At 38.2% G+C, this 20,784-nt stretch overlaps 1 protein-coding gene across 1 annotated transcript in view; it reads left to right on the top strand.

The window, feature by feature from the left end:
• Grip163 (gamma-tubulin complex component 6) overlaps positions 1 to 20,784 on the top strand; it is a 916,232-nt gene that overhangs the window by 95,263 nt on the left and 800,185 nt on the right. Inside the window, exon 4 of the mRNA XM_090384619.1 lies at positions 5,489 to 5,598. Coding sequence (XP_090240745.1) covers positions 5,489 to 5,598 — 110 coding nt within the window. The remainder of the gene's footprint in view (positions 1 to 5,488; positions 5,599 to 20,784) is intronic.

The raw sequence follows: 20,784 nt of genomic DNA, 5'->3' as shown, positions 1-20,784 counted from the left end.
CTAAATTTCCAAGCACGTCACTCATCTACGAACTGCTTGTCTAAAACAGTTGGAACATTCTTCGGTCAGTCAGTTCCATGTCACGGGGAGCGAGCTGATCGGTACTTCTTACTTTACTGTTTCAAATTTCTGATCCATTCATGCTTAGATTATGGTTCGCCAGTATACGACTCAGCTAGGATAAGTACATTAGAATGGCTAAATGTCATCCAGCACAGTGCTCGGACAGCCCTGGGAGCTTTCAGGACTTCTCCAGTACAGATCCTGTACTTTGAAGTGAACAACCTTCCATTACATCTATGAAGAAAAAAATGCTGTATTGCTATGCAGCTAAGATCCGGAGTTTCCCATCACATCCTTGTTTTGAGTATTTGTATAATACCTGTCGGGATTCTTTTTATGATAGTAAGCCAAATGAAAACTGACCTGCAGCACTCACACTAAAGAGAAATCTTACAAACTTGGAATATTGATTTAAGTAAAATTTCTGAGAATAAGACTCTCTCTTCAGCCCTGAATTTATGCTCCCACTTCGCATGATGATTACTTTCACCAATAGGGAAAGAATGTTTTATCTTCCTCCAATATCAGACAGTTGCATGCTCACGCTACCCTGAACTCCAATGCTTGTTTAATATGCACAGACGGATTGAAAACTGACAATGCGGTAGGTGCTGCAGCAGTCTTTTCGTCATTCATGGTTACTTCTTCATTACCAGCTGAATGTGGTATCTTACTGCCGAACTGTATGCTATAAAGCCACTTGACCAGATTGTTAAATTTTCCATTTCATGCAGATTACAAGAAAATTGACTAAGGATGGAAAGAAAAAAACAGCAAAGAATTCTTTACTTATGTAATCTCTAGTAGGAAGGGGATAAATCAGATTGGTCCACTTGTTATCACTGGTTTCACTGTTGATGATTCTGCTCAGATAGCTGACAAACTGAATGAGTATTTTTGCATCTACATTCACACATGAAGAATTCTGTTGACAAGTTGAGGCCAGAAGTTTAGCAAACTCTAACAGGGATCTAAATAATTTTGTAATAACATGAGAAATTGTTGAAATTAAACATAAGAAAGGCACCTGGAGTGGATGGGATGTATCCAGTTATATTAAATGAGTCCCCAAAGGAAGTAAGCAAACCCTTAGCCATAATTATGAGAGCTTCCTTGGACTCAGAGGAGGTACCCATAGACTGGAGATGTGCAAATGTAACTCCAACTCACAAGGGGGGATAAAATGGTGACAGGAGTAATTACAGATCTATTAGTTTAACTTGTGTTCCAGGGAAAATCATGGAGTCACTGGTTAAAGAAGCTTTGCAGAATCATTTTGAGAAGACTACAGTTATTAGCATTAGTAGAGACATATGATGCAAGAAGCAAGCTTATGCAGCATCTGCCCAAAAAAAAAAAAAACCCTCCCATTTCACCCCTCCATTCATTCTAAATGCTTGTCCAGCTCAGCCTTAAATTTATTTAGGCTATCAACTTCCAGAACAAGAGATGGAGATCTGTTCTACCAATCACCTACCCGCTGGCTAAAGGCAAATTTCCGCACATCTGTTCTGCAACTGTCTTTCCTCAGTTTGAATCTGTGCCCCCTCAGGTTCTTAATCTGAGCAAGAGGAAGAATCCCATCAGCATTCAGCTTGCTCAACCCAATCAAGGCCTTATACACCTCAATCAGATCACCTCACATGTGGCCATTCTTCAGGTGTTGCAATTTTGAAAACTTAAAATTTTCTTGGAAAATGCAGACACAGCATGCATTTCTTAAGGCGAAGTCTTGTCTGACCACTTTGATTAGATACTATGTTATGTTTAACAAAGGAACCTGATGCAAAAAATTTGTTTGATATATACTTGGATTTTGGGAAAGCTTTTGATACTGTTGCACATTGGAAGACTGCTGTACAACCTGGGCAATATGGCATTATATTAGATAACGGCATTAAGGGCAGTTTGCTGCTATAGTAAAGGGATGGTTGAGTGGGAGAAGACAGAGCATGGTAATCAGGGGACACTTGTTTGTGGACTAATATTATCAGTAGAGTCCCATGGGGTTTCGGTGTTAGGATCATTGTTGTTTTCTACACCAGTGTTCAAAGAAAGTGCATCATCCCTTGAAATTGTAATTGTCATCCGAATAACTTAAGTATATGGCATTATTCCTACAGATTGCATCAGATAAGATTGACCTTATATTGCCTCAGCTGTTACTTTCAGCTATATAAGCATGCTCAGCAAGAGTTGCAGTCAATCTTGCTTCTGTCAGGATGGCGAGTTACTTGCAATTAACACCACAAAGAAAGAGTGCTATTGTTGCTTTATGTGAGGAAGGATGTTCTTCCCATCATATTGCTTATACAGTGGCTTGTAGTCAGTTGACAGTGAGTAGATTTCTTTCCAAATTCCTTTTGAAGTGCTTATGCCTTAAAAACCATAATGGTTCTTCATCTGAGCTGAAAAGAGAATGGGAAGAACATACAGGAGTAGTAGTAGCAAGTGCAGTTACAGTCAGAAGATGCCTCTTCAAAAATGGACTTGTAGCCCATCGTCCTAAGAAGTCGTCCCTCCTCACACAAAAAATGAAAAAGACCAGATTAATTAGGTGTAAGGAGGATGTCAAATGGACTCCCCAAGCAGTGGAAGTCAGTTATTTTCTCGGATGAGAAGAAATTCAACCTGCATGGCTTTGATGGGAGACAAACAATTCGCCGTAGATGTGGTGAAGAATACCAACCAGACTGTATGGTGTCTACAGTGAAATTCCCTACCAGCCAAATGATTTGAAGGTGCATTTTGTATTGCTAAGTAGGTCACTTGCAGTTTATAAAAGGTTCCGTAACTGCTAATGGATACCTGGCTATATTGGAAGGCAAATTGCTGCCAACTATTAGAGAACATTTCAACCTGCCAATAACTGCATCTTTCAGGATGACTCTTCTCCTTGTCATCGGGTGAAAATTCTAAGTAGGCACTTCTGTAGTATAGCTTCATTTCTGCATTAGAGGTTAGATAGTAATGTGTTTATATTTGTTATAGGTTAAAAAATGGTTGGAAGAACGGTTCATTACATCTCTTATCTGGCCAAACCTGAATTCTATAGAGAATTGTTGGCATCGTGTGGAATCTGCAGTTCCCAGAAAGAAACCAAAGACCCTTTGTGAACTTAAGGAAGGCATAATTCGGGTTTGGAACCATGAACTATCAGTTGATTATCTTCAGAAATTTATCTTGTTAATGCATAGACAGTGTGCTGCTGTCATCAGGGCCAGAGGTGGTTCAACTAAATATTAGTTTGCACCTGGTGAACTTTTCATTTTGTTTTCCATTTTAAATGATAAACTGAAACAAACTGAGGGCTTCTTATAACATTTCAGCCATAATTGTCGTGTTTACCAAAACTGTTGTATAAAGGTTGCAAATGCTAATTTTGGAATATTTGGTGAGCACATGTTAAATATTACTTAGCTTTGTCTAAGCTATTAATAAATATCTTTTGTTTATATTTTTATTTGTGATGCTAGTCATTAATGTAACATACCATTGCAAAAAGGGTTAGAAATGTGAAATTCCTAGGTGATGCACTTTCTTTGAACACCAGTGTATATTTATCAGTTATATTGATGATGGTTTATCGGGCTTAAGATCCAAGTTTGCAAATGATATGAAGGAAGTTTGCTCCAAACTCTTGGAGCAAATGGTGGGTGAAATGGAAGCCTTTTTTTTTTTTTTTTTTTGGCTGATGCTGGAAACTTGCTTTTTTGCATCATATAGAACTTGAAACACTTAGCCATTGCTCAAGAGTTGATGTGGCTAACAGTTTCAGATTCTCCTCTCACAAGACTGTCTGCATACATTTTTGTCACAAACATAAATTTCACCCTGAACCAGAACTCAAATTCTGACAGAACATCATTCCAGTAGTACCCAAGACAAAATTCTTGAAACTTGTATTTGCTAAGAAGTTTACATTTCTACCCCATATTCGTCAACTCCAGCCAGAGTGCACGAGGGGATTGAACCTCCTACGTGCCATCTACTCCACTATATGTGGAGCAGACTACTGTACTTTACTTCGCCTCTATCATGCACTTGTCTGATTTAAATAAGATTATGGGCGCATAGTGTACACATCTGCAGGAAAAAGTGTACTATGATGGCTAGACCCAGTTCACCCTCAAGCCTTCTGCATTGCCACTAGAGCATTTTGAATATCCCCTCTCCTGAGTTTATATGCGAAAGCAACTTAACCACTGTCACTTCGATGAAATCAGTTGTCTCTAAAATATAGCATCGTCTGTGGACAGGCGATGGGGATAATCTAATAATAATAATTTGGTTATTATTAGCCATATGGTTAATAATAATAATAATAAGAATGGAGTCAGGAGAGGAGATCGCACAAAGGATCATGGGAGGTGATCAAAGGATTATGGGAAGTGAGTAACCCCTGTTTAAGAATCTGCTGGTTAATATTTGTATTTGTATTTCTGAGCCCAAAGCAGATTCCGTTGTTGAATATTTATAAGCATTGAGAAATCCATTAAGAATAATCAATCTTTTGTAGGTGAACGAGTGATAGCTGTTATAATGCAGAAGCATACCTGTATTTGTAGGTTTACGATAGATGTTAAATTGGATTTTATTCGCGTCCCAAGTAAGCTGAAATTTCTTTTTTGCATTTCTCACGTGTTTCTGCAACCAGCTGGTTCATGCCAGCTCTGAGCACATCCAAGATCACTTTCCACGATCCTTTGCTTTAAACGCTTCACTTTACTTTAAATTTTGCAAGATATCCATTTCTCTGGTTACCGAAAGGTTTCTGCCACTGGTGGCAATGGTTAGCCCAAAGCCATCTAAGTTATATGCCCCGTACATAAACGTTTTTCCACAACCAGCTGGTTTATGCCAGCTCTGAGCACATCCAAGATCACCTCCCCATGATCCTTTGCGCAATCTTCTCTCCTGACTCCGTTTTTCTTTGTTGTGAAACAGAAATGATATCAAATGACATAATGTCTGTGGCACAAAATCATGACAAATTAATTTTACTACCATCTGAAATTTAGTAGGTGCCACCAAAGATGCTTACACTTCAAAAACTTGTGAATGTGTTGCTAAATATAGCCATTGGCTGCCTTTCATCCACTTGTTGATGTATGCTGGTTTCACTATGCTAAACTAGGCCTGTTATGTGATTGGTGGCAGTTGTATAAAGTATGCCAGTTGGTGTCTACATTTATAAAAATTTGTTGAAAATATGTTTTTGATACAAAAATGCATTGCCTATTTTTTGGTTATAAAATGACAATTTTTGTAAGGATCTGCTTGTTTTCAGGCATGAAATTGACATGCCAGCTAAATGGAGAGAGAGAGAGAGAGAGAGAGAGAGAGAGAGAGATGATCAGAATTAATGTTGTTTTATTTGATATAAGTAAGATAAACATGGTTTTAAAAGTTGTTTCCATTTCAGGTGATATTCAATCATGCTTACAATTCTTGATGTGCTTAGTAGGTACAGGGGAGGTTCCTCATTCTTCCTTAGGACAGGCTAAATTATTGCCTAAAATTGCTGTAGAAAAAGTAAGATATTTAATAACTAATTTTTGTATTGCCTCTCAATTAACTAATTTCCTTTTTTTACACCTGGTTTGATTCTTACTGATAATAGCTAAACATTCCTGTTTGACTATTATACATATGCTTCCCTTGTTGTTGTTGTTGCTCTGGAGGTTTAATGGCACATCAGCTGCTAAGGCTATAATGTGCCTATTCACTTATTATATTAAGACATGAGTTTTCTCTAAATCAAAAGAAAATCAGAAATAATTGAAAAGCCCAGTTTGCCTGAGAAAGTCAAAGCTTCCCTTGTGTGTGTGTGTGTTTGGTGGAGTAGGGGATGGAGCCCAGGCTTTTCCAGGTTGTGTTAATCATTAGAACAGTAGTGGCCAACTTTTTCTTCGCCACATAATGGAAATATCACATGCTAATTAGAGACAGTTATCTAGAAGCTTGATGTAGTGAACTATTTTTTATTTTTAGGTAGAGTTACATGTTGGAAATGTTTATTTCATCATCATGATCATGAACTCGGTCTGGCTTAGGTCTTTTAAGACCTGTTCCGTTGTAGCTCTTGGAAATATTTCTATAATATTTCCAAGAAATATTATATATTTCTCGAGAAATATATAATATTTCTAATAGGCTATACTATCCTTTTTTGGAAAAAATTCATCAAGTTTATCTTAAATCCATAATGAGATCACAGAAACACTACAAGGAAAAATTACAATAAATTATTTACATTTGTCCGACTTTACGAAAATTAGCGGGTCTCAACTACTCAAGTTGTCTGTCTAACTGGCTAATAAAGTTTCGAGACTTTAGGACCTCCGTATTTTTTTACACTATGTCAGTTCTATCCTTATGAAAAATTGTGATGCGTAACATCACAATTTTTCATAAGGTCATTATTTGCCTTTAGTTAAATCTCCTGTAAGCAAAAGTAAACTGGCTCATGCTTTTGCAGGAGAGCCTTGATATCGTCGGTATTTTCTCGGAATCCACGACAATTCTACTGTAGGAATTTAACCATTATTTTGGCTTGGTGGGTCCATCAGCTACCTGATGGACCCACCATCATTCTGAGGGCTTACTTTTGTCAGTCTTTGATTTATCTTTTTTGGGGAAGTATGAATGCTGTCCCATGTCCATTTCCTCTGCAAAGAGTTCCAAGACTGAGTCGTCTAGTAGTAGTAGTAGCAGTGGCATTTGATGCAAGAAAGCAAGGGCAAGAGCTTATGCAGCATCAGCAAAAAAAAAAAAAAAAAAAATCACACCATTCCCTCCAAATGCCTGTCCAGTTCCTCCTTAAATTTATTCAACCTATCAACTTCCACAACGACAGATGGAAGTTTGTTCCAGCAATTAACCACCCGCTGGCTAAAGGCAAATTTCCGCACATCTAATCTACATCTGTCTTTTCTTAATTTGAATTTATGCCCCCTTAGGTTTGTAATCTGAACAAGTGGAAGGATCCCATCAGAATTCAGCATGCTCAACCCATTCAAGGCCTTATAGACCTCAATCAGATCACTGTGCAGGTGCCTAGTCTCCAGCCACTGCAATTTGCAGAACTTAAGCCTCTCTTGGTAAGAGGATCCCTTCATTCCCGTCACCAATCTTGTTGCCCTTCTCTGTACACGCTCAAGTAAATCTACATCCTTCCTAAAATGAGGCCTCCAGACCTGTACGCAGTACTCAAGGCGTGGCCTGACCATTGCCTTATACAGAGGGATAATCACCTCCTTTTCCCTGCTAGCAAAATTCCTATATATCATTGACAAAACCCCATGACCTGCCCTGGCAGACTGTCTGCATTGCCCAGAAAACTTCATTTCTGACTGCACAATTACTCCCAGGTCTTTTTCATTTTCTACCACCTTAAGTGTAGTACCACACAGTTGGTACGTTTCTCTGGGGTTACTTCTACCCATATGCAGTACTTTGCATTTGTCAAGGTTAAACTTCAGTTGCCACTTCTTAGCCCATCTGCCCAAATTATCTAGATCCTGTTGCAGTAGCACACCGCCATTACTGTCATTAACAACCCTGCCAACCTTTGTATCATCTGCAAACTTCGACATTAAGCCTGATATACCCTCATCAATATCATTGATAAATATACAAAACAACAGTGGACCTAACACCGAACCCTTTGGGACTCCACTAATAACATTAGTCCACGAAGAGCAGCACCCATTGATTACCACCCTCTGTCTTCTCCCACTTAACCATCCTTTTATCCATTGTAGCAACTTACCCTTAATACCATTCTGCTCCAATTTGTACAATAGTCTTCCACGTGCAAGTGTCAAAAGCTTTCCTGAAATCCAAATATATGATATCAAAATTATTTTTTGCATCCAGTTCCTTTGTAACCACATCATATTATCCTATCAAATTTGTCAGACAAGACTTTCCCTTAACAAACCCATGCTGTCTCTGAATTATTGCTGCAGTCTTGTCTAGATGATCCTGCAATGCATCTTTAACCAGTGACTCCATTATTTTACCCGGAGAAGAAGTTAAACTAACTGGTCTGTAATTACTCGTGTCACCCTTTGATCCCCCTTTGTGAATTGGGGATACATTTGCACATCTCTAGTCTGTGGGAACCTCCCCTAAGTCCAACAACGCTCTCATAATTATGGCTAAGCGTTTGCTTAGTTGCTTTGCCGCCTCCTTTACTATAACTGGATAGATCCCATTCACCCCAGGTGCTTTTCTTATGTTTAACTTCAACAATTTCTCCTCCACTTTGCTCTCAGTTATTACAAAATCATTAAGCACCCTGCTACAATTTGATAACCTTCTCCCATTTTCAAACCTTAATAATTCCTCATGTGTGAATGTAGATTAGCATTAGCATTAGTAGAGGCATTTGATGCAAGAAAGCAAGCTTATGCAGCATCAGCCAAAAAAAAAAAAAAAACCCATTTCTACTTCACCGCTCTGTTCTTTCAAAATACCTGTCCAGCTGAGCCTTAAACTTATTTAGGCTATCAACCTCCACTGCAAGGGATGGAAGTCTGTTGTACCAACCAACCACCCGCTGGCTAAAGGCAAATTTCCGCACGTCTATCCTACATCTGTCTTTCCTCTATTTGAATTTATGCCCTCTCAGGTGATTTTTCTGAGCTAGAGGAAGAATCCCATCAGCATTGAGCATGCTCAAACCATTCAAGGCTTTATACACCTCTCATCAGATCACCTCGCTGGTGCCTAGTCTCCAGACACTGTAATTTGCAAAACTTAAGCCTTTCTTCGTAAGCGCACCCCTTTGTTCCATTCACTAATCTTGTTGCCCTTCTCTGTACTCGTTCCAGCAGCTCTACATCCTTCTTGAAATGAGGCCTCCAGACCTGTATACAGTACTCTAGGTGTGGCCTGACCATTGCCTTATACAAGGGAATAATCACTTCCTTATCCCTGCTGGAAAAATTCCTGTATATCATTGACAATACTCCATGAGCTACTCTTGCAGCCCGTCTGCACTGCTCAGAGAACTTCATATCTGCCTGCACAACCACCCCCAAGTCCCTTTCATTCTCTACCACTGTCAGTGTAGTACCAAAGAGTTGATAGGTTGCTCTCGGGTTGCTGTTTCCCATATGTAGTACTTTACATTTGTCAATGTTAAACTTCATTTGCCACCTCTCAGCCCATCTGCTCAACCTTTCCAGATCCTGTTGCAGTAGCATAGTGTCAGTAGTGTCCTTGACAACCCTGCCAACCTTTGTATCGTCTGCAAACTTGGACATTAAGCTTGATATACCATCATCAATATCATTTATAAATACAGAAAACAATAATGGACACAACACTGAGCCCTGAGGGACTCCACTAATAACATTAGTCCACGATGAGCAGTGTCCATTGATTACCACTCTCTGTCTTCTCCCCCTCAACCACCCCTTTATCCATAGCAGCAATTTGCCTCCAATGTCACACTGCTCCAATTTGTGTAGCAGTCTTCCATGTGGAACAGTATCAAAAGCCTTTCTAAGATCCAAGTATATAATATCAAAACTATTCCCTGCATCCATTTCTTTTGTGACTGCATCATAGTATCCAGTCAAATTGGTCAGGCAAGACTTCTCCTTAACAAAACCATGCTGTGTCCGAGCTATAACTGAAGTCTTGTCTAAATGATCCTGCAGTGCTTCTTTAACCAGTGCCTCCATTAATTTTCCTGGAACAGAAGTTAAGCTCACAGGTCTATAATTACTTGTGTCAGCCTTTGATCCTCCTTTGTGAATTGGGGTCACATTTGCACATTTCCAGTCTATGGGTACCTCCCCTGAGTCCAAGTAAGCTCTCATAATTATGGCTAAGGGTTTGCTTACTTCCTTTGCTGCCTCCTTTAATATAACTGGATAGATCCCATCCACCCCCGGGTGCCTTTCTTGTGTTTATCTTCAACGGTTTCTCCTCCACTTTACACCCAGTTATTTCAAGATTCTGTAGCTTACTGCTAGAGTTGAATACACCTCTGGCATTCCCCTCGCTGAATAACTCCTCATGTGTGAATGTCGATGCAAAATATTCATTTAGTTTGTTAGCTACCTGAGCAGGATCATCAACAGTTGACCCATCAATATCAAGTGGACCAATCTGATTCATCCCCTTCCTTCTAGAGTTTACATAAGTAAAAACTCTTTGCTGTTTTTCTTTGCATCCCTTGCCAAGGATTTCTCGTAATCTGCCTTCGCCTGCCTAACCTCCTTTGTAACTTGGTTGCATATCAACTTGTATCTATCATAGGCTTCTGTGTCATGTGTTAATTTGTAAGTATCCCATGCATTTTTCTTCTCTGCCATATGCCTCATTAGTTCATCTGACATCCATTTTGGCCTAAACCTTGAACAATATTTCTTAGTTGGTATGTAAAGCCTAGTAGCTTCCAAGATAAGTTCTTTGAATGCTTCCCATTTTGAATTTGCTGTTGGTAACATCATCAGTTTGTCCCACTGTATAGAATTTAAATGCTGTCTCAGTCCATCGTAGTCGCCTTTACGGAAGCAATAACCCTTCCCTTTACCCCTAATGGTAGTTACCTCTTTGAGTAAATCCCACTTCAGCACACTGTGATCACTGCCACCTAGTGGTTCATTTATCTGCAGATTCTTAATGCATGAAGAATCACTGCTGATAATCAAATCAAGAGTATTACTCCCTCTAGTTGCCTCCCGAACATGCTGATGTAGAAAACAGTCATCCAATAAATCCACAAAAGCCCTGCTAGTGTGTGAGTGACCAGCCCCCAAATTCCAGTCAATATCTGGGAAATTAAAATCTTATAAGACTCTCTGATTTACTGGCCCACTCTGTTTCCCTGTATAGTTTCTTATTATACTCATCAGAGTCATTAGGCCTATAGCACACTCCTACTCTCAATTTTGATCTCCCAATGCTTATGTCACACCAAACTGACTCAACACTGCACTGTCCAGCGATGTCGACTGGCTTCACTTCCTTTGTTTTTATGTGTTTCTTAACTAATAGCATAACCCCTCCCCTCTTCCAATCCTGTCTATCCTTTCTGTAGACGTTGTACTCCCCAAATTGCAGTTCTGCAACCCTTATATCTGTGTGACACCACATCTCTGATATCCCAACAATATCTGCCTTTGATGTTTTGAGCAATACCTCAAATTCATCAAATTTATTTACTTAACTCCTAGCATTGGTGTACACGCAAGTATACCTGCACCTGTTTCTATTCTTAGCTACCCTAACACAACCCATGTGTTTACTTGTACCGCAATGGGTCCCAGCAGTCTCTGAAATATCATGCATCTTGTTTTTCAGGCTTCTGCTCATTCTAATAGAAGCAGTGCAAGAATCTCTTTCACCTCTGCCAGTGGCTACTGTCAATCTATTGGTCTTTGTCTCCCCCCAAGCTAGCAGTTTTCCGACCCACTTATCACTGCCTCGATAGCATCAGCAAATATTCTTGCACCCTTTCTATTTAAGTGTATCCCATCCCTGTAGAAGCAATTTCTCCTGTTAACAAGTACAGTCCAGGCTGAAAAAAATTCTACCCCTTGAGCCTTGCACAATCTTTCCAGGGCCGAATTGATCGACAAGGCTCTCATCATATACTCCCTCCTATCGTGTCTGGGCAGAATTGCAGACACTTTCAAATTCAACCCTAATTCTCGGCTTTTGTTCAACAGTGACCTGTACTTGTTAAGTAATTCTGCCGGTCTCCTACTCTTAATATTATTAGTGCCAACGTGTACAACTATATCTCCTTTTGTGCCCTTAAAAGATGATATTCGCTCTACAACGTCATCAACCTTTGCCCCTGGCAAAGGGTGATGACGTTGTAGAGCGAATTTTTAATGGACAAGGTTATTCCGGGAGATACACTGGTGTTCAAAGAAGGTGCATCACCCCTTAAAATTGTAATTTTTGTCTGAATAACGTAAGTGTATGGCAATATTTCTTACAGATCGTATCAGTTAAGATTTACACGCATAGGTGATGACTTAATATTGCATCAGCTGTTACTTTCAGCTATATGAGTACGCTCTGCAAGAGTTGCAGTCAATCTTGCTTGTGTCAGAATGGCAAGTTGCTTGCAATTAACACCACAAAGAAAGAGTGCTATTGTTGCTTTACGTGAGGAAGGATGTTCTTCCCGTCATATTGCTTATACAGTGTCTTGTAGTCAGTCGACAGTGAGTAGATTTCTTTCCAAACTCAAGAATACTGGTTCTGGTGTTAGGATAAAAGGAACCGGATCAGTCTCTATGCCAAAACTGTATCGCATTTTGAAGCTCTTATTCCTTAAAAACCATGAAGCTTCTTTGTCTGAGCTGAAAAGAGAATGGGAAGAACATACAGGAGTAGTAGTAGCAAGTGCAGTTACAGTCAGAAGATGCCTCTTCAAAAATGGATTTGTAGCCCATTGTCTTAAGAATCCCCTCCTTACACAAAAATTGAAAAAGGCCCCGATTAATTTTATGTAAGGAGGATATCAAATGGACCCCCCCCCCCCGAGCAGTGGAAGTCAGTTAAATTCTTGGATGAGAAGAAAATCAACCTGCATGAATCTGATGGGAGACAAACAATTCGCCGTAGACATGGGGAAGAATACCATCCAGACTGTATGGTGCCTACAGTGAAATTCCCTACCAACCAAATGATATGGGGGTGCATTTCGTATCGTGGAGTAGGTCACCCCTGCAGTTTATAAAAGGTTCCATAAAGGCCAATGGATACCTGGCTATATTGTTACCCACCATTAGAGACCATTTCAACCTGCCAAGTAACTGCATCTTTCAGGATGACTCTGCTCCTTGTCATCAGGCAAAAAGTGAAAGTAGGCACTTCTGTAGTTTAGCTTCATTTCTGCATTAGAGGTTAGACAGTAATGTGTTTACATTTGTTACAGTGAAAAAAATGGTTGGAAGAACAGTCCATTACAACTCTTAGCTGCCCAGGAAACAGCCCGGACCTGAATCCTATAGAGAACTGTTGGCATCATGTGGATTCTGCAGTTGCCAGAAAGAAACCAAAGACCCTTTGTGAACTTCATAATTCACAATGCCTTGACAGTGTGTTTCTGCCATCAGGGCCAGAGACAGTTCAACTAAATATTAGTTTGCACCTGGTGAACTTTTCATTTTGTTTTCCATTTAAAATGATAAACTGAAGCAAATTGAGGGCTTCTGATAACATTTCAGCCATAATTGTTGTGTTTACCAAAACTGTTGTATAACGGTTGCAAATGCTTATTTTGGAATATTTTGGAGAGCATCTGTCAAATATTACTGAGCTTTGCCTCAACTGTTTATAAATATCTTTTGTTTATATTTATATTTGTTAGATTTGATAATAGAGCGCTATTAACTGCTCGATAATTCCTATGTTCTATTATATTATGAAACAACAGGGATTACCTTTAATTTAGATATAGGAAGCTTTAATTGAATTTTACAAAACATATGGGACATCTTCCCCACTGTCAGAACCATAGTGTTCAGACCCCTCGGTCTCAACCTTGAGCGCTCAAGACCTCTGTCTTCAAACACCATACTTCTGGAAGCAAGGAAACCATTACGGGGATTGACATAAAATTAAACTTTTAAGGTCTAAACCGCTTAATAAATATGGACCGATTATTTTCTTCGGTCCAGTAGCTTGACATTGGAGTTAAATTTAGGGGTCTAAAAAGTTTAATGGATATGGGGGGTGGGATTATTCTCTACATTCCTTAAGTCGGACTAGAACTTTCTGGGGCATCATGTTCACAGGAATAGAGCAACTCACAATTAATCTGAAACTTTTGTTGTCTTATGTTGTAGCGTTTGTTCTTCACGCATGCGTATAAGTGACCAATCGTCGGACAATAGGAATGGTCTACGGATATTGATTGAAGTTTCATGTAGTTTCATCTCTAAGGTTTCCGCAATAAGTAGTTTGTTGAATATTTATAATTTTTGTTTCATTAAAGCCGAATGAATGTCGTTCATTTATTGCGTGGAACAAAAGTTCCGATGCATTTGAATGACCCGCTCGCACCGAAGCTTGGTGTTGTTTTGCTCGAAGCTGTGCCACTCCCAGTAGATCCTACATAAACAGCGTCACAATTTTTGCATAGGATTATGTATACTAGGTCATGCTGTGATTGGAATGTGGTGTTTGAATGTCGATTTCTGAAGAATGTGTATAATTTGTTCATGGGTTTTGCTATGATTTTCATGTCGGTTCCCTTGCATATTTGGTTAAGTTTATTGTACCAGTACTCGACATATGGAATGGTGATGAAATGTATTTTGGTCTCGTCGGATTTTTGTGCAATGTTTGTTGCGAGGTTGTTGTTATTTATTTTTTCACAGAGTATTGTTTTAACTTTGTTTATATAGGTTAGCGGGTAACCCTTATTTGAGAATCTTCTAGTTAATTCATTTATTTCTGTTGTTAGAGAAATTTTGGTGGAAGAATATTTAAAGGTGTTAAGAAATTGATTCAGCATGACCGATTTTTTGTATGGTTTGGGGATGATAACTGTGGAAATGCAAAAGCATCCCCTTATTAGTGGGTTTTCTATATATGCTGAAATTTAGTTTTTGGTCTAATCTGTGTATGGTAAAATTAAGGAAATTTATGGAGTGGGTTTCTGCTTCAATTTCTAATTCAAATTTTAATCACTGATGGATGTTATTAAAAACCTGTGGAATATTGTTTATAGTCAAATGATCTGTGATAATTAGGATGTCATCCAGATATCTTCTGTAATATGTGCTCTGTGGTATAAATGGATTAAGATGGATCTTTTCTAATTTGTCTAAGTATAGTTCAGCAATGAGTACACTGATGTTTAGGCCCATTGGGAGGCCGAAAATCTGTCTGTATATTTTTCCTTGAAAGAGAATGTAATTAACATTTACTAATAGTTTTGTTAGTTCGAAGATTCTGCCTTTGGGGAGTCTGGTATTATTAATTTTTATGTTATCATCGTTTAATGTACCTAAGGCGTAAGGTACATTTACCTTAGTATATAGTGAAGTCACATCCAGTGAATATAACTTCATATCCTCCTTGGTATGGAGATCTTTAAGGTTCATGAATAAAGCATCGTAGTTTTTTATGTTATATGTTAGGAGTTCTCAAAGTGGTTTTAGAATTGGGTAGATGAACATGGAAGCAAAAGGAAGCAAAATTCTAAGGTTCTAAGGAAGCAAAAGCTGAATTCTTATATGACCTGATTGGACTTATTGGGTATCCTGTTTTGTGTAATTTTACTTGGCCGAATAAGGTTGGGATATTTTGTGTGTGCTGGTTTTAATTTGTTTAAGTTGTGCCATAGTGGTGTGGTCATTTTTCCTATAGGTGGTGAGCATTTTGTTATATTTGTTAACTAGGCTATTGAACTCTGATGGTGCAACCTCATTGTATGTCGTTGTGTCTGAAATGATGATGTATAATTTATTTTTATAGTCTCCTTTATTGAGAATAACTACTGTATCGCCTTTGGCGGCCTTTTGAATAATGATATCGCGGTTTTGTCTAAGTGTGAGTGTAAAGCTTTAGCTTCTTCTCTATGTCGTTTTGATATTGAGGGGATAGTTTGGTTTATGATTCGATTAGTCTGTTGGATTAATACGTTTTTTTGAGGCAAGTCAAGAGCGAACTCAAGATCAATAATCATTTGTTTCTTGGGTGGGAATCTCGGCGATAAATTATAATTTAAACCTTTATTTAATAGGACTATTTGCGGAGAAGTTAGCATAACAGATGATAAGTTCTTTACGTTATCTGACGAATTAGTATCGTTATGGGAACCAGTGTGTAAATAGACATTGTCTGTTTGTTTGTTCACCTGGAAGTCATTAATATGTGGTAGATTTCTATTGGGAAAGGTGTGGAAATTTTATCTGTGTTTTTGGTGTATCGGTATGCACTCTGATTCTCAAAACGATTGTGTGATGAATAATGACCTCTGTTATGAGGAAAACCCCTAAGGGCTTGTAATTTTAGGTTAGGTCTATTCTCTAATGTGGTGATTGGGCGTCAATTTTTAATTGAATGGCTTGCTTTAGATTATTCCAATCAATACTGTTTAGGTGTTTTCTAAAAATATTGTGATATCGTTGAATCTGTTTAAAATATATCTTTTTTAGATTAAATCGAGATTTTAAAGCTAGTTTAACTATGTTGCTTGACGTAGTAAGAACTAATTTTTGTATTCCTTGGATTTTCAAACCTAGCCGAAATTTAGCAAATTTCGGTATTAAATTTTCAGAAAGACATTGTTTTAAAAACTGGATATGAGATTTTTGGGCCGCATATTTCAATGTAATTCTAGTATAATTTGTCTAAGTATAGTTTTAACCCTGTTAATCATTCAGCCATGGTGTTGTATATTAATGTATAACTTGAATGGTAACTTAAGTCAGTATACATGTATGCTTGAAGTAGAGTTCTAAAAGGTGGCAATCAAATTTTGAATTTTGATCAGAGAGGGAGAAGCAAAGTGTAAAGTCGATAATCTGTTGTATTTAATAGATTTGATAATAGAGAGCCATTAAGTGCTCGATAATTCCTATATTCTATTATGTTATGAAACAACAGGGATTACCTTTATTTTAGATATAGGAAGCTTCTTTTCCAACCAACTCTCCTGGTCCAATGCGCTAATAATTCTTTGGGAAGGCGATATCAATTTTACAAAACATGTGGGACATCTTCCCCACTGTCAGAACCGTAGTGTTCAGACCCCTCGTTCTCAACTTTTAGTGCTTAAGACTTCTGTCTTCAAAGACCATACCTCTGGCAGCAAGGAAACCATTACGTGGATTGACATAAAATTAAATTTTGAAGGTCTAAACCACTTAATAAATAAAATAAAATTATATCGTATGTATAGCTTAGCTTTATTTTCAGCACTCACCTCATAGTAATCCGCTTAGCTGGTGGAGAGTTTTACCACATACATAGTGGTTATAGGATTCTAATGACTTACAGGGATTATGGGTTTAAAACTAAGTTATGGGCTATAAAATTTTTTTTAAGAAAGCAAAGTGCACCTCCCATTCTATGGTTGCCTAATTAAATTAAATTAAATGGAAAAAAAATAAAGCTAATAGTCGTGCACGAGCGACTTTTGAAATTCATCTTCAGTTAGCTATAGTGGGGGGGAAGACACCTTTAATGAGATTTTCTCGGTTCAGGGTCTACAATACTAAACAAGCACACGAACGTATAACTTCCATAACCATATCTGAAAACGATATTCTCGCGTCCTTCGACGTCGTCTCCCTATACACAAACATGCACATCGAATCCATGCTACTGGCCCTTAAAGAACTATTAATTAAAGATGACACATTAACAAAATGTACCGACTTAAACATTAATGATATTTTAGAACTCACATCACTGTTACTTGACGCCAAACAATTTAAATTCCAAAATAACATCTACGAACAAATTTTTGGCCTTCCCATGGGCCTCGGTATCTCTGCCCCTTTTATGCAGATGACGTCCTCTTAATAGGCAACAGAACCACCATCGATACTTTACTGAACACCTTTAACACAACACATGAAAGACTCAAATTTACCCTTGAAGTAGAAACCGATAATAAAATTAATTTTCTAAACCTCACTGTATACAAAATAAGCACATCTTTAGGCACCAAAATATACAGAAAAAACACACTTACAGGTAAATTCTTACATTACCACTTGCACCACCCTCTATATATCAAAAAAGCAGTTCTATACAACTAGATAACTAACAGAGCAAGCTTATCTGTGAAAAGATCTAAACCTCCCAAGCACTTCCTAATTCATTTCTCAAATATACGTGGTCTCAATTCTAATCTCAACAATGTCCATTTCCACTTTCAGTCTGCCAAACCCCATGTACTTTTTCTGACAGAATCTCTGTTATCGGTTGATTCAACTACTGCTCATCTCAGATGCCCAAATTATTCACTGTATGATTCCTTTCGCCTCAAAGGTGGTACTTGTGCATATGTCAGTTCTGATATTCCCTGTCAGAGACTTGGCAATTTGGAATCTCCTCTCTTTGATCTTCTCAGGCTTAAAATCTCTCTGCCTCATTGTGTCAAATTCATCTGTTGTCTCTACCGTTCTCCCAACTCAACTAATCACTTGGAGCTCTTTGACTTCCTCTCTTTGCAACTTGACTTTCTCCAGTCCAACTTTCCTAACAGTGAGGTAATTTTCCTTGGTGATTTTAATGTTCACAACTCCAGCTGGCTTCCATTTTCTAGTCACACTAACCCAGCAGGTCGAGATGCTGAGGCTTTTGAAATTACTAATGACCTAGCACAGATTGTTCATTTACCTACAAGAATACCATTAGTAAATTAATAAGAGGAGTTTACCTCAATATAGTACGTGGAACACTTCCGTATGATACCCTCCAGAAATTAAAACGGAAAAAACGAAAAAATCGACAACTTACCGGTACATTAAAGTAAAATATAAATAATTAAAGTAAAATATAAATAATTAAATAATCAATTTAACACAATTCAAAATCAATTCAAAACAATTAAAATTCAAATTAACGCAATTAAAAGAATCTAACGAAAATATTCAAAACGATTTTTTCGTTAGATTCTTTTAATTGCGTTAATTTGAATTTTAATTGTTTTGAATTGATTTTGAATTGTGTTAAATTGATTATTTAATTATTTATATTTTACTTTAATTATTTATATTTTACTTTAATGTACCGGTAAGTTGTCGATTTTTTCGTTTTTTCCGTTTTAATTTCTGGAGGGTATCATACGGAAGTGTTCCACGTACTATATTGAGGTAAACTCCTCTTATTAATTTACTAATATTATTATCAACGTAGAACATATTGAGTATTACAGCTCTGATTCATACTATCTACAAGAATACCGGACAATCCTAATCATACAGCCAATAGGCTTGATCTTTTTCTCACAAACAACCCTTCTAAGTACACGGTCGAAGTGAGAGGTCCTTTAGGCACTTCAGATCACAACTTGGTGATTGTCTCTTCTCCAATGAAACCTTTATCTCATGGCTATTCCCAACCTCGTGTTGTTTGGCATTACAAGAATGCAAAATGGGATGACCTGCGAGACTTCTTTTCTTCTTTTCCTTGGTCAGATTACTGTTTCAAAACTTCTGATGTCAACGTTTGCTCAGATCGTGTCAGTGAAATTATTCTTGCAGGAATGGAATCCTTTATCCCACACTCCACTTTAAAATCTCGTCCTTTATCTAAACCTTGGTTTTCCAATAAATGTGCTAAAGCTGTTCAAGAGAAGAATGTTTGCATATCGTAATTGGCTTGTTTCTAATTCTTCAGTGTCATTTTCTGCCTACACCAAAGCTTGCAACAATTGTAAAGCAGTTATTAATCAGTCCAAATTAGAGTTTGAACAGGCTAAGAGTAGAAAACTTGCTTCTTGCCCTAATGGTAGCCGAGCATTCTGGTGTCTTGCCAAAGCTATTGGCCGCAACTTTTGCCAACATCTGTCCAAACCAGATGGTTCTGTTGTCACTTCAGCCAAGGATAAAGCTGACCTGCTAGCATCCCATTTTTCTTCCAGCTCATGTATTAATGATCTTGGTAAAACACCTCCCACCATTCCCAGCATGATCCATTCAGTGCCTCCTGTGGTCTTCCGTCAAAAGGATATCAGAAGGATTTTGATGAATCTTGATGCTAAGAAAGCACCAGGTCCTGATGGTATTTCTCCACTTGTTTTCAAAACCTGTGCTCCTGAACTTACTCCTATTCTTTGCCGCCTTTTTTCACTTTCTTATTCCAAAGGTGTTTTTCCTGCTGCTTGGAAATTTGCACATATCCAGCCAGTTCCTAAAAAGGGTGACAAATCCCTCCCATCCAATTATCATCCCATTGCAATTACTTCTACTCTTTCTAAAGTAATGGAGAAATCAATTAACTGCCAACTCTTAAACTACCTAGAAACCTTCCGTGTGATCAACGATCGCCAGTATGGATTCCGTCAGTGTCGATCCACTGGTGATATTCTGGCTTATGTTACCCATTTATGGACTAATTCAATGGAAAGGTTCGGTGAAACACAAGTAGTTGCTCTTGACATCTCAAAGGCTTTTGATCGTGTTTGCCATAAAGGTCTTCTAAACAAGCTTCCATCTTATGGTTTGCGAACTGTTTTAATAATTGGTTATCCAGTTTTCTCTCTGATCGCTCACTGAGGGTGATGGTAGATGGCTCTCTGTCTTCTAACTTCTCCACTAATGCCGGTGTACCCCAAGGTTCAGTTCTTTCCCCCACTCTTTTCCTCTTGTATATTAATGACTTTCTTCCATTGACTGGAAATCCTATCCATAGTTTTGCCGATGATAGCACATTGCATTCCACTTTCCATTTTGAGAAACATTGTCCTGCTCAATCAGCTTCAATTTCTCGAAAATCTGCTACCAATTCCTTAAATGCCGATCTTCAGGTAATTCTCCAGTGGGGCAAAGACAACATAGTTGATTTCAACCCTTCTAAAACTCAGTCTTGTCTTATATCTCGCAAAAAGGATTCTTCTGCTCCTATGCTTATCTTTAGTGACACTTCAATTTCTAGGCAAAATGATATATCTCTTTTGGGGATCACCCTGACTTCTAATCTCTCTTGGCACAAGCACATTACAAATATTGCTTCCTCTGCATCTAAAAAACTTGGTTTTCTCTTTCGCTCTTGGCG

The sequence above is a fragment of the Mastigoproctus giganteus genome, chromosome 11 (assembly GCF_048544385.1).
Source record: "Mastigoproctus giganteus isolate SK-2022 chromosome 11, ASM4854438v1, whole genome shotgun sequence".
In the NCBI taxonomy this organism is placed as follows: domain Eukaryota; kingdom Metazoa; phylum Arthropoda; class Arachnida; order Uropygi; family Thelyphonidae; genus Mastigoproctus; species Mastigoproctus giganteus.
The sequence above is the reverse complement of the archived record's forward strand: the minus strand, read 5'-3'. Positions and strand labels throughout refer to the sequence as shown.